Source organism: Aspergillus ochraceoroseus, assembly GCF_002846915.1.
Source record: "Aspergillus ochraceoroseus IBT 24754 chromosome Unknown P175scaffold_2, whole genome shotgun sequence".
NCBI lineage: Eukaryota > Fungi > Ascomycota > Eurotiomycetes > Eurotiales > Aspergillaceae > Aspergillus > Aspergillus ochraceoroseus.
The window spans coordinates 1,597,680-1,610,154 of NW_024468477.1; the positions used below are offsets into that span (position 1 = coordinate 1,597,680).

A 12,475-nucleotide genomic window follows, 5' to 3' on the forward strand; every position below is an offset into this window, starting at 1 on the left:
ATTCCTTTCTTCTTCTTCCTGTTCCTGTCTGGTTAAAATCACTCTTGTAATACCTCCTCTCCTCCGTGCTTCTCTTCTCTTCTCAATCTCTCTGCCTACCAGGAAAAGGACACGGTGTTTCCCGTCTCATGGGCGCGCTGACCACACTATTGAGACCATTCCCTTTTATTCCACGTTCTTAATAGATTATCATACCCACGGAGGACTTAGTGTCTAGTAATCACTGGGAAGAACACCGACTACAAAGGTTCTCTCTGATAGGCCCCAATTCTGCCCTCGAAGTTTCCCCTACCTATGTACATAGGTACCTAGGTACCTATCTAAGGTACTACGGACACAGTGGTGGCTGCTCTTCATACTGTTATAATACTTCTAGTAGCTGCTCTGTATGGATATTGAATCAGACATCAGCTCAATTTCACTCTTTAATTTAAGGTGTATAGATTGCATTAACGCTGAGAACCCCAGGGGACCGGAACACACTGCGCCTTTCACAGTCAGAAACCGTCTGTCAATAGTGTCAAATTTCAAGGTCACCAAATAAGCCTCCTCGTACTCCGTATTGTCCGAAGGCAGCAGTGAAAGTGGGCCGGCCTCGATCCCGAAAAGGTCCACCAAAGAATGCATATCTTGATCCCAAACTGAACGTGGTCGGTCAACATCGCATCCTGCGCGGAAGGACATCTGTTCAATTTGAGCTCTGATGATTGAAACATGGCTCTTTCCGCTTGTATGGAATAATGACTCATTTATCTAGGTTCAATCTTCAAAAAAAAAAAAAAAAAAGGTTGCCTAATTCTGCGGTTATTTCCCAAGAGCTCACAGCTCAAGCTCCTGAATTCGACTGTTAGCCCTGGTCTAGATATAAAAATAAAAATAAAAATAAAAAAGCCACAACAATCCGTTGTCTATTACCCTACATGTGGCCTTAACGATTCCGATGAGACTCAGATCGAATGTGTCTTTCCATTCACGTCTCCAGCCCATATTGGGAAATCTTGTATCACTTTTCAGATAGAGCTGTTGAATTCGCCACAGCTTCCCCCCGACGAGAGAAGAGTTGACTCTTAGAGTTGCGGAAAAATGTCCTGAACATCGATCGATAAATGGTCTTTCCTTCCATGGTATCACTGACATACCCGAAAAGCGCGAGCAATAAAATGGACACAAACATGATCACCGCAAAGCTCACCCAGTACTGGGCTTCCGTATACACTCCTTTCACTCCTGCGAGCTCAGTCGAAAAGTATGCAGTCATCAAGCTGACGGGAAGAAATACAATAGTGATCTTGGCGAGTAAGATCGTAATTCGTGTTAGTTTCTCAACAGCTTGCGAGTCCTTGAGGGCGATCAAGTTGAAATTCTATTATCCATCCGTCAGAACGCATACCTGAGATGATCAAAGAGGGGAAGGGGAGCATACAAGAAATGTGAGGGATTCTTTCTCGGTCAGACAGCTTTCAATCTCCGATAAGCAGTAGAGCTTTATACGGTCCAGCAACCTTTCGAAGCGAGCCACCGCCGCAGCACTCAGTTGCACGCCGACAGAAGTATCCAAGGTCGTTGCAACACTCGTACCGCTTTGTACCGTCATTTGTCGGCGGTCGAGCATTTCAGTTTCAGAAAATGGTTGCCCAAACGGAACTTTGGGGTGATTCGAACGGGCTTCATCGCGAAGAACTCGTTGTCTTTGAAGGATTCGTGTCATGATAAGTTCGTAGCTTTGGTAGAGGCGCCTAAGAACTGCAAGCTGCCTTCCTAGCCAATGTAGCTCGTCGATTAAGTCGACTACAGGTTTGTTCAACATGTTTACTCTCTGCGTAACACGTTAGCTGACCAAACCATAATTTTTTTTTTCTTCTTTCTCTTCAACAGGGTGGTGAATACCAAATTATCAAGTACTACCCCGTATTTATGTTCCCGTCTTGCGACGAGAGCGTAACTTGAAACCCAGTCGTCAAAAATATAAAAGAAGAGCAGGCTTGGCCCGTCATCTTGTTTGATATTTGCGGGGTCGGAGCCAGCATCATGGAAAGGTCGCACTCTGGTCGTGACCAAAGAATCGCTTTCGGAAGATGCAGAATGCTGCTTAGAGACTGCAGCAAAAATCAAGTGTATGTTTCTGCGAGCCACGGCGTTGACAGATTTCAAAACCCCTTCTGATGGAGCAGATTGACCTGGATATGGATTCTCCTGGATAGAAACGACGGTTCCTAGGAATCTTAGCAGAGAAACACCATAAAAGCCTTGGTGCATATACCATCATCAAAGAGAATCAGCCAAGACCATAGCCGTCTTCCATCCGGGAGCCCGGTTCCATTGGACATATCAAGATTCGGGACCACGTACAGGGAATTATACCCAATACACGTATCTAGTTTTGAATATTAGCCAAATTACTTTCGAAAGTTAAGAAGGAACTGTACATCTAGGTCCATAATCAACAGAGCAAAAGTGCCATATTTGATCAACTACATGACCAAAAGTGAGGCCCCTGAAAGAGGCAACAGTCTGGATTTCTTCCAGGCTTGCTAGATTCTTCACCATGTGCCCTTCTTCAATATCACCATCAATATAGCTTCGAGTCTGTCTACTGCTGTTTTTTGATTGAAAGCTCTTTCTTGGAGGCTGAGTCTGTTTTGGCGGCAGCGTGCGCGTTACTGGATCAGTGCACATCATCCCCTGAAGCCGTTCTGAGACGCCATAGTAAGTAGTGATGGCCTGTGGGCGTCAATCAATAGAATTCCAGCATAGACAGGAATTCAAAAACCTTGATTAAGTCTTTCTGTTCTTCTGGGGCCCAGATATTTCTAGGGTCAAGTCAGTATAGTATCTTCAACGAACAAACCGAATAAAGCAACTGACATCCATCGAGTTCCGATACATTTTGGTTTCTAAGCCCTATCAGTCTCAATTCTCTAATCAGAGCATTAAACTAGTTAACTAGTTACCTACGTTATGACTGAGCAGCGTAGTAAGGTCTTCCCGTTCAAGATTCACCGCGCACCAGGCGTCTTCATTGCCAAAATCCAAGACAAAGTTACCTGTCTGGGTATCTCGGAGCAACTTCAAACAGTTTCGAAAATTTGGCTCTTCATCAATATCCTTAAATTTCTCTGGGATATTGGAATTGTTCGGAAAACTAGAGTAGTACTCCTGGGGCGTCATCAAGCTCCGAACTTGTGGAACCTCCACCATCTTATTATTACTCTTGGGACTCGAACATGAGAAGCCCCAATATTCGCGAAAATACTAGGCAGCACTCAAAATAATACCAGAGAGAAGGTGGAGGAAGAATCAGAAAGATGAGATGAGAGAAAGAGCCAAAGCTGAAAGATGGCGGTTCTCATTCTGCACGCGATCATCCTCCTAAAGCGAATGACCAGCGTTATTTGAGCGCCTTCTACACCCTCCATCAACTGTCATGCTTCACTTGATTTCTCGATGATCAAGCTTAAACTGGGAAATATTAGGGGCCAACTTAATTGTCAGTTCTGTCAGATTCGGTAATCTTTTATTTGCTGCAAAATGAGGTTTTTTTCAGGGTTATAAATCACTTGACTTAATGTGAGAATCATGCAGCCTTGTACATATACTCCGGTCTGGACATTCTTTCCGCTCACAAGTGCCTTGATAGATGTGGGGAAACATGTATTCCAGTGGCTAGTGTGAATAACGGATCAATAGAGTTTTTATCTCCCATCTTGATAATTCATTGTCGCCCGGTAGATGGGATCGAGACTTCGGGCAGATATTCTGCTCAGCGCAGTCACGTGTGAGAGTGGCTTTTCGGGCGGGGGGGATGATGTCGAGAGACACGCACTCGGATACATCTTCATCTTTGATGCAGGAGGCCCTGATGTGGCACCGCCTGTTTCCCACATATCTGCCGTAATGGTTGATCGTACAGCGGCTGTGAAGGCGTCTGTTCGTCTGGCCCCAGCGTGTACTGAGTGTCAGCGCCGGAAGCAGAAGGCAAGTAAAATCAGCCAAGGTGTGAACTAAATTCAGCTGAATAGTAGCACAATCTGACCAGTTTTTTTTTGAGCAGTGCAGTCGTGAATGGCCTTGTAATCACTGTCAAGCCAGAAGAATTGCCCATCTTTGTAAATTTACTCCCAAGAAAGTCCTCCGGACAGCAAAGACAGCAGCCGACGATCCAAGGTCCGTGATGGGTTGCCTCCAAGCATAGGGTAACTACCTACTCTGTATTGACCAATGGAACTACAGGGAACCAGAGGCACCTAAGGAACTGGATATAACAGATCATGAACCTCTACAAAATATTGACCTAACAAGTGTCTCCAATTATGACGATTTCCGGGCCTTGGGGTATCTGCCTGACTTCCAAGGCGCGCCAGATGACATTTCTACGGCTGACGTAAAGTGTCTCTACAATCCGTCCAGTTGTGTTGAATTGCTAATAGGCATATGCAGAAATCCCCCGTAATTCCACCAAATCTCCCAGGCACTCGGTCCAGCGAGGTGGAAAATGCTCTGCGCGTCCTTCCCCCCAAACCATACATAGGTATAGTTCCTTGCTGTAAGATCGTTAAGTGTAACTTTGCTTACTTTTGTTCTAGATATCTTAATCCAACACTTCCTCAATAATACAAATTATCACTACTGTGCTCTCTACCCGCCAGCATTTTTGTCCGACTACTCCACCTGGTGGTCGAGAAAATCAAATGGGCAGCCAATCACTTCAGAGTTTACATGCTTGTTACTACGTGTATGCGCATGCTCTGCCCCTTATCTTGACGATGAACTGCGGGAGAAACTAGAATCGGAACTAGGGGAGAGCATAGAGCATCAATCAAGGCTCTACCATAATGCAGCCAAGCAAATAAGCAGTACCATCGCGCCAGGCAAAGGTGGCTTAATACAAGTGCAACAATTGTTTCTAACAGCACAATGGCTCAAGACAGAGTCTTTGTTTGTCGAGTCATGGCACGCCTTAGGTGTTGCTATTCACGAGGCACAAGAACAAGGCATGCATAAAAGTTCTTCCAATCCAAAAATACCAGAATTCGACCGAGAGATGAGAAAGCGAGTGTGGTGCATACTATACACCTGGGATTGGCAAATGTCCCTGCTACTATCCCGCCCATTTATAATCAACAGCAGTTACTGCGCGTTTGAACTGCCCAACTTGCGGTTAGAGTCTGTTGACTCAGAGCCAGAGTGCCCATCACCAGTTGCCCACATGGTTCTTGAGTGTCAGCTTGGCCTAGCAATTTCCAAGATACCCGGGGTAATGGGTGGGGTGCTGTCTCCGATGCAAGCAATGTCTATCCACCAGGAAGTCGAAAATTGGAGCGATTCTTTCCCTCCTCCTTATGCGGTTCCACATCCAGATACAAAATGGGATGATTCTCACCAGTTTATAAAGCTACAGCGCCATACACTGAACCTCATAGGGCATATGGTGAAGCTGATGCCATTGAAGCAATGTCTCACGAAGTATATTGACCCAAATAGCCCTAGCATAGAAAGGAGCCTCCGGGAAAATGCCGTTGAGTGTGCAATGAAACTTATCAGAACTTGCGCCGAGATGCTTGAGTACTTGTCTCCTTTTAATGCGAAGTTCCACTTTGCTCCGTTCCTCATTTTCGACACAGCCGCTTTGCTCTGTTCCGCCATCGTGCATGACAAAAGTCGGACTCTTCCACAACACGAAAGCATTATCGAGACGATTGACATCGCCCTTGATCAGCTAGATCGGATTTCCCGGGTTTCCGGGATTGTTAAAACCGGGAGTATATGTTACTCTGTTCTTAACAAGCTGGTGGCTAAACTTCCCATATCAAGAGAAGCGGCCCCTGTATCCTCTAAGTCTCCACAAAGCTCAATCGATGCGCCTCAGACCCTTCCCAATATGCATATCCCAAATACAGACCCTTCATTTTGCTTCCCCACGACGGTGCCACCACTTGATACACTCGATCCCGAACTGATCACACCTACGGGACCAGATCTCTTTCCTTCAGAACCAATGATCAACAATCTCGATGGATTTTCTGATATTTTGCAAGTAGATTTAGGCGAACTGGGACAAATTTGGGACTGGGAAAATCTTGACCTTAACCTCCAGAACACAACATTTATTTAGATCTTCGCTCGTTTGTCAACGGGATAGCATGCAGTAAAATAGATTCATGTGTGTTATTCTGGGAAGACTTAGCGGCGTGTTTATTTTGCCAGGGATTTAAGATGAAGAATTGTCACAAATCGTTATTGAACACAGGAACTACTCCGTACAGGGTAGGTCACTCTAACCGTAGTCCACTAGTATACATTAGAGCCTTGGGCATTTGAAAGCCATCACCTCTGTAGGGGAAATTGCAAACAGGCCCCATAGTTAATATATGCTTTGATGCAAAATCACATACCTCAAATTAATTAATTATACATAGCCGACCTTAGACCTGGTTAATTCTTGCGATGACTTGGTACACAGAACAACAAGCTTGAGGGGCTTATCCGATTAGTCATCCAACGTCGATTAGGGCACAACTATTCCTGATTAGGCTAGTTCGGACGAGCACCCACAAGCGGAGAGACTCAGATTTTGTCGAGACCGCCCAAGGCTTCATATTTCTTCTTGACCACCAACATTCAGCGCAGAGCCACACCATAAGAATTTTGAAAGAGGTTCTTTTGGAAGACTATCCCCAAAATGTCTAAGATCTCAGTCGGTATGTTAGGAGACCCCTTGAAATCTTCCCGGATCTTCGTCTGTTCCATCGACTAACGACTCTTTTTTTTCGCCTTGGTATAGCCGGAGTGCGCCAGAATGTTGAGCAGCTGCTCGAATACTCTCACAATGAGAAGAAGAGGAACTTCCTCGAGACCGTCGAGCTCCAGATCGGTCTGAAGAACTACGATCCCCAGCGTGACAAGCGTTTCTCTGGCACCATCAAGCTGCCTACCGTCCCTCGCCCTAACATGAGCCTCTGGTATGTCTCGACCTCTGTTTGGTTTCGCCCTCTCGGATACATGTGGATAGAGAGACAAGAGGATAGTTTGGGTGTTTGGGTGTTTGGAAGAGGATAAAACCGACTATGCATTAAAGATCAGAGAAGCTGACGGATTCCGATAAATACAGTGTTCTCGGTGACCAGCACGATCTTGACCGTGCTAAGCACCACGGCGTTGACGCCATGTCCGCCGATGACCTCAAGAAGCTGAACAAGAACAAGAAGCTCATCAAGAAGCTTGCCCGCAAGTACGATGCCTTCCTTGCTTCCGAGAGTCTCATCAAGCAGATTCCCCGTCTCTTGGGTCCCGGTCTCTCCAAGGGTACGTAACACTTTCTTTCTTTCTTTCTTTCTTTCCCCTTCTAATAATTATATTCCTTTGATTTTTTTTTCTAACGAATAAATTCCTACAGCTGGTAAATTCCCTACCCCCGTCTCCCACAACGATGATATGGCCGCCAAGGTCACCGATGTCAAGTCCACCATCAAGTTCCAGCTTAAGAAGGTTCTCTGCCTTGGTGTTGCCGTTGGCAACGTTGGCATGACCCAGGAAGAGCTTGTTGCTAACATTATGCTTGCCATCAACTACCTGGTCTCTCTGCTCAAGAAGGGCTGGCAGAACGTTGGCAGCCTTGTCATCAAGGCTACCATGTCTCCTCCTAAGCGTCTTTACTAGATTCTTTTTTTTTCGCTAGGGGAAAAAGTTCTGTCTTTTTTTTTTTTTTTTTTTTTTTTTTCCTTGGGAGCTTGAAAGTGGGATTATGTATGCTATAGCTAGCTGAAATGTGACCACGAATTAGTGTTCTCAATCTTGATTCTCTTTTGTAGACAGACTTGGAAAATCAGTGTCAGTACCCAAGTAAATCCGATCTCTACTCGAGTGACGTTTTATATACAGGATATCACTGTGAACAAGAATAATATATAATAGTGTACACGGAGAGATACTCTAGAATACAAGATCGCCTACTGCATTCCCTCCATTAGATCCGTCTTGTCCAAAACCATACCTCGCATACCAATAAACTCTCGCAGGTTCTCCCATTCTTCTCCTTCTTCCTCGCCCCGCATGTTAACATCCTTGAACCCCCAAGCAAGCGCAACCCTATCCAAAGCAGCCCGCTCTTCCTCGTGGAGCCAACGATGCCGCAAAGGAACTCCAGGAAGCCATACGACCCGCTCCATGTGATCGTTTGCCGTAATAATAGCCAAAAGACCCACGGATGATGTGCCCCCAACATACGCCATGGTCGCAGCGAACGCGATCGCAGTCGCAGTGCCGGGGTCCATGGTATTTTGCAAAGTCGCGGCCCAAGATGCCGCAACATAACATGCGGCCGGGGTTGCCGCAAGACCCCCCAGAGGGATAGCAGCCTTCTTGAAGAACTTGGCTCGTAGAAACGCCGGGGTGCAGAATGTATTGTCGATAATGGCAAGGACAAGCGCGAGGTTCCGCTGTTCGATGGCGACATCCAGGGCCATGTTGGCTATTTCGGATGGCACGGCACTGTTGATGCTCTTGGGGCTTGCGGGGAGGTATTTAATGGGAGAGCTGTTCTCTTCCGGAATGGGCTTATTGGCGTATAGGTGGAAGATTTCCGGAAATCGGTCGGGTCGTTTGAGCAGTGTGTGGATCTTAACATAGCCGGATAGTGCCTCGGGTGATAGGAAGATCTTCTCGTCTGTTAGGAGGTCGTGGATGATCCGACAGAGAGCATCGGCTGACGGTTGCTGTTGTTGCACATTTCGTGGGCGTTTTGGCGGTTTGCCAGTGCTGTTCTTCTCCTCGAGGTTTAGAAGAGAGGAGATTTCGTTATCCTCCACCCTGGATGTCGAGGAGTTCTTGGCGGTGCTATACTCTGGCTGTGAAATCACCTCTGCAATAGCAAGGCATCTCTGTAAAACTTGCACAACTGCATCGTTGGAGGGCACCGTTTGTGAGTTTCGGAGCTCATTGGCGGCTTCTGAAATCTCATTCAGGGCGGCGCTGAGGTCCACAGAAGTCGTCGGCTCAGTCGCATGAGATGCATATCGCCTTGTAGCAATCCAAGAATTTGTCCAAGGTGTTTTCAATGCCTTTTTCGAAGGGAGTTGTCCGAGGTTGGACTTGCGGCTGACTCGGGGGGGGGACACATAGGATCGGGAGGATTGAAGGTAATGACGAGGCGTTGGTGATACAGACAGCTGGCATAATTGGCAGATTAGCGCTTCAGGTTTTGAAGCCCTTTGGCCCCTCAATGTAAGGCTTCTCATTGCAGTGGTGCGAGGAATACTAGTCGCAAGGAATTCCAGAGGGAAGAAACTGAACGCAACAATCTTGAGAATGGGCAACAAGGCGGAATATTACTGCCGCCTACATATAGCACCGCCACCCTCATACTCCTTAAGAGTCCCTCCCGGCTTGTCTGGATCCCGTTCCTCACATCATCATCATCATCACTAACTTGTTGTCAACTGAATCTTCTGCAATATTCCCCTTTTTTTGCTCTTCTCTTGGTTGTTTTAAGAGCTGTTCTACATTCAAGGCAACCCCTGCAAATGGTGTGCCTGTTTGCACATCATTGATTTTTTCATGAGCGCCTCTCTCCTGTGACGTTCTTAAGCTTCTACCTTACCTTCATCCTCGTCGCTTCGTGATAACAGAATGCCTCCTCCTCCCCCACCACCTCCCCCTGGCGGGATGGGAGGCCCCCCTCCGCCTCCTCCTCCAGGAAATCTACCGGGTAGACCGTCAAAGGGAGAAGTCAAGGACCGAGTAAGTCTTCATGAAGTGTCTAGAACACTGTCCATATATCCAGCTACTGATGCCTAGACAGGGCGCCTTACTTTCAGATATTAGTAAAGGCGCGCGATTGAGGAAGACCGTGACCAATGATAGATCGGCCCCGGTTCTTGCAGGTGGTGGAGCGAAGTCCTCAGGTCCCCCGTTAGGAGCTGCACCGCCGGTTCCTGGCATGTCAAAACCTCCAGGTGGGCTAGCACCTCCTGTTCCGCCCGCAGCGAACAGACTCCGCAGTAACAGTGACACGGGTCCTGGGGCGGACTCCGGCTCAGCGGTGCCATCTGCACCTCAGCTTGGAGGTCTTTTTGCAGGGGGAATGCCGAAGTTGCGCAGTCGGGGAGGCGTTAATACTGGCGCCAACAAGGAATCATCCCCATACCTATCAGACTCGGAGACCTCGCGCGCACCTAGGCCACCCGTTGCCTCCGCTCCGAAGATTCCGGGAATTCGTCCTCCACCTCCACCTTCTACAGAATCACCGCCGGCTCCGCCTGTGAATCCGTTAGTTGCAAATCTACGGAAACCCCCTCCTCGACCAGGATCGAGGCCGTCGTCAACGATCTCGAATTTATCAACTAAGTCAGCGCCTGAGGCCCCTCCGCCCCGTGCCCCTCCACCACTACCAGGTTCATCCAAGCCTCCAGTATCCCTACGCAAACCTTCAGCCCCTCCATCGACTAGCCCAGCTGCACCTCCCCCTCCTCCGCCTGCGGCGGCCGCTCCTCGACTACCACCAGCTCCTCCCGGGCCGACTCGATCTACCCCCGCACCTCTTCCTCCGAATGGAGCTTCTCCCGCATCTCTAGCTGTCCAAGCCGCCAGGAACGCCCTTGGACATAGCCACCAGACCCCATCAGCGCCACCACCACCACCTCCTCCTCCTCCACCGCCAGCTGCTGCTGCAGCTCCCTCGGCCCCACCGCCGCCTCCTCCATCAGCGCCCCACTCCCTTCCTTTATCTGCTCCTCCTAGCGAGCCACCATCACGACCTTACTCTTACGACTCTAATGCCAGCCATGTACCAGACCGTTCCGCTCTAGATCCGAGCGCTTATACTCTCTCCAATGGCGGGCCGTCACCGGGATCAAGCTCTCATGGGCTAGGCTCACACGGCTCAGCGCGGATAGAAGATAATCGGTTCAAATTCCAAAGCGAAGGACTCTTACCTAAGCCGCGGCCGTTTGTGGGAGGTGTAAAGCGCTACCGAGCCGGAAGAGGAAGTAGTGTGCCATTGGATCTGAGTGTACTAGGAGGTTAGGTGTCCATGTACTTTGAATCCTCTATTGTTATAGTGGAGTTTTAAGCCCAGGGCTTCAGGAACGAGGTTGAGCATTTTCAAGCGTAAAAATTTTCCAGCCGATTGTAAAGAATAGGCAAGTAACAGGATCCGCTGAAGGAGATCTGTTTGTAGGGTAGATTAGTCCAAGCTATCACGTGATGGGACGGAGCTCTTTTGGCGGAGGATGAGAGATACAGGACTCTTCAGAAGAATCAACATCAACAGCGCCCTCTTTTGTATTGCGACCACAGACAGTGAACTGGTGCCATCGACTTTTTGATACCCCTTTTGAAATCAAAATCTTTACCATCATTTTACCTGCACAAGAACCCATCATTCCTACACGTCAGTGCAAACACCTTCAAATCCATCGTCCGAGGAGGGTTTCGTCGCAAATCAGAAGAGTGATATTGGGACCTCACCAGTACAAGTATCAACCCTGCTCTACTTACGGCTGAGATTTTTATTTTTATTTTTATTTATTTATTTCCCCCCCCCCCCCTTTTGCCAGAGAAACGAAAAAAAAAACCGTTACTCTTGTTGTACAATTCTTCGGTTTTCTTTCTTTCCAGTATCTGATACCCTTTCTTAATTCTACAAACTCAGAATGTCTATCAATTCCTACATTAATAGTAAGTCCTTTTTTTTTTCACCTTAAATCAAATGATCTATGCATAGTTCTGTTAAGAAAGAAAGAAAGAAAGAAAAAAAAAATCACTAACGCAAGTGGTTTCACTCTCAGAAAAAGTCCTAATTTTGACGGTCGACGGTCGAACTCTCCTCGGAACTCTTCTCTCCACCGATCAACTCACAAATCTCGTACTCTTGGATACGATCGAGCGAATTATCCGGACGCCTGATGACCCCGAGCCAAGTTCTCAGATCGAACACGGACTCTATCTAATCCGTGGAGATAATGTCGTGCTGTGTGGGGAGGTAGACGAGGCGATTGATCGAGATATCGACTGGGCCAAGGTAAAAGGCGAGGTAGTGCGGGGAACCAAGAATGCATGAGCACGGATTTTCCAGAGACCGAGTTTACACGAATCGCTTGGGAGATATTATCGATGTCGGTCCATCTGTATACCAGTGACATGATTTGGCTCTCCTTCGGGTAGATACGATACTCTGCATGTTTCGCTGGAAGAGAGGGCTGTCCGGGGGAGAGAGTCGGCGCACTGGTTTGCCCACTTAAGTTAACGTTCAAAAATAGCCAACCGGACAGCTAATATTTTGTTTTGGCTGGAGAAGGATCCAGCTGGGGGCTTTCATTCTATATATTACGATCGCATCCTCCCCCCTCTCTCTCTCTCTCTCTCTCTCTCTCTCTCTCTGGAAGACTGCCTGTTCAGAACAGCAACTTTGAAACCATCCAGACTCGAATTACCCTGTGAGGTCTTGCTGATGAATGAGATGTATTGACGTATTTTCTAA

The 12,475-nt window shown here is 47.6% G+C and overlaps 6 protein-coding genes across 6 annotated transcripts; 4 read left to right on the forward strand and 2 right to left on the reverse strand.

Moving 5' to 3' along the window:
• Positions 1-1,003: 1,003 nt before the first annotated feature.
• On the reverse strand, positions 1,004-3,198 carry P175DRAFT_0432568 (uncharacterized protein; the record flags this gene model as incomplete). Its single annotated transcript, XM_040893549.1, has 8 exons — positions 1,004-1,363; positions 1,424-1,816; positions 1,888-2,213; positions 2,261-2,374; positions 2,427-2,721; positions 2,771-2,810; positions 2,866-2,894; positions 2,956-3,198. 8 exons carry the CDS (start codon positions 3,196-3,198, stop codon positions 1,004-1,006), a joined length of 1,800 nt encoding a protein of 599 aa, XP_040754048.1.
• Positions 3,199-3,894: 696 nt separating this feature from the next.
• On the forward strand, positions 3,895-6,112 carry P175DRAFT_0507472 (uncharacterized protein; the record flags this gene model as incomplete). The annotated part of the gene is made up of 5 exons (XM_040898271.1): positions 3,895-3,975; positions 4,052-4,164; positions 4,231-4,381; positions 4,438-4,528; positions 4,584-6,112. 5 exons carry the CDS (start codon positions 3,895-3,897, stop codon positions 6,110-6,112), a joined length of 1,965 nt encoding a protein of 654 aa, XP_040754049.1.
• Positions 6,113-6,656: 544 nt separating this feature from the next.
• On the forward strand, positions 6,657-7,788 carry P175DRAFT_0499187 (60S ribosomal protein uL1). The gene is made up of 4 exons (XM_040896678.1): positions 6,657-6,698; positions 6,782-6,959; positions 7,109-7,302; positions 7,394-7,788. Exons 1-4 carry the CDS (start codon positions 6,680-6,682, stop codon positions 7,654-7,656), a joined length of 654 nt encoding a protein of 217 aa, XP_040754050.1. The 5' UTR covers positions 6,657-6,679; the 3' UTR covers positions 7,657-7,788.
• P175DRAFT_0499188 (uncharacterized protein) lies at positions 7,765-9,287 on the reverse strand. Its single transcript, XM_040896679.1, has one exon. It carries the CDS (start codon positions 9,231-9,233, stop codon positions 7,947-7,949), a length of 1,287 nt encoding a protein of 428 aa, XP_040754051.1. The 5' UTR covers positions 9,234-9,287; the 3' UTR covers positions 7,765-7,946.
• A 337-nt stretch (positions 9,288-9,624) lies between these two features.
• Positions 9,625-11,020, forward strand: P175DRAFT_0529736 (putative proline-rich, actin-associated protein Vrp1; the record flags this gene model as incomplete). Its single annotated transcript, XM_040899717.1, has 2 exons — positions 9,625-9,735; positions 9,797-11,020. The coding sequence occupies 2 exons, from the start codon at positions 9,625-9,627 to the stop codon at positions 11,018-11,020; spliced, it is 1,335 nt and encodes a 444-aa protein (XP_040754052.1).
• Positions 11,021-11,648: 628 nt separating this feature from the next.
• On the forward strand, positions 11,649-12,055 carry P175DRAFT_0507476 (U6 snRNA-associated Sm-like protein LSm8; the record flags this gene model as incomplete). The annotated part of the gene is made up of 2 exons (XM_040898272.1): positions 11,649-11,673; positions 11,784-12,055. 2 exons carry the CDS (start codon positions 11,649-11,651, stop codon positions 12,053-12,055), a joined length of 297 nt encoding a protein of 98 aa, XP_040754053.1.
• Positions 12,056-12,475: the final 420 nt, after the last annotated feature.

Excerpts from the sequence above, each read along its gene's own strand:
- P175DRAFT_0499187 (XM_040896678.1), top strand. Across the intron at positions 6,960-7,108 it reads CGCCCTAACATGAGCCTCTG|TGTTCTCGGTGACCAGCACG; the intron begins GTATGTCTCGAC and ends CGATAAATACAG. Across the intron at positions 7,303-7,393 it reads GGGTCCCGGTCTCTCCAAGG|CTGGTAAATTCCCTACCCCC; the intron begins GTACGTAACACT and ends AAATTCCTACAG.
- P175DRAFT_0499188 (XM_040896679.1), bottom strand. The coding sequence starts at position 9,233 with ATGAGAAGCCTTACATTGAGGGGCCAAAGGGCTTCAAAACCTGAAGCG.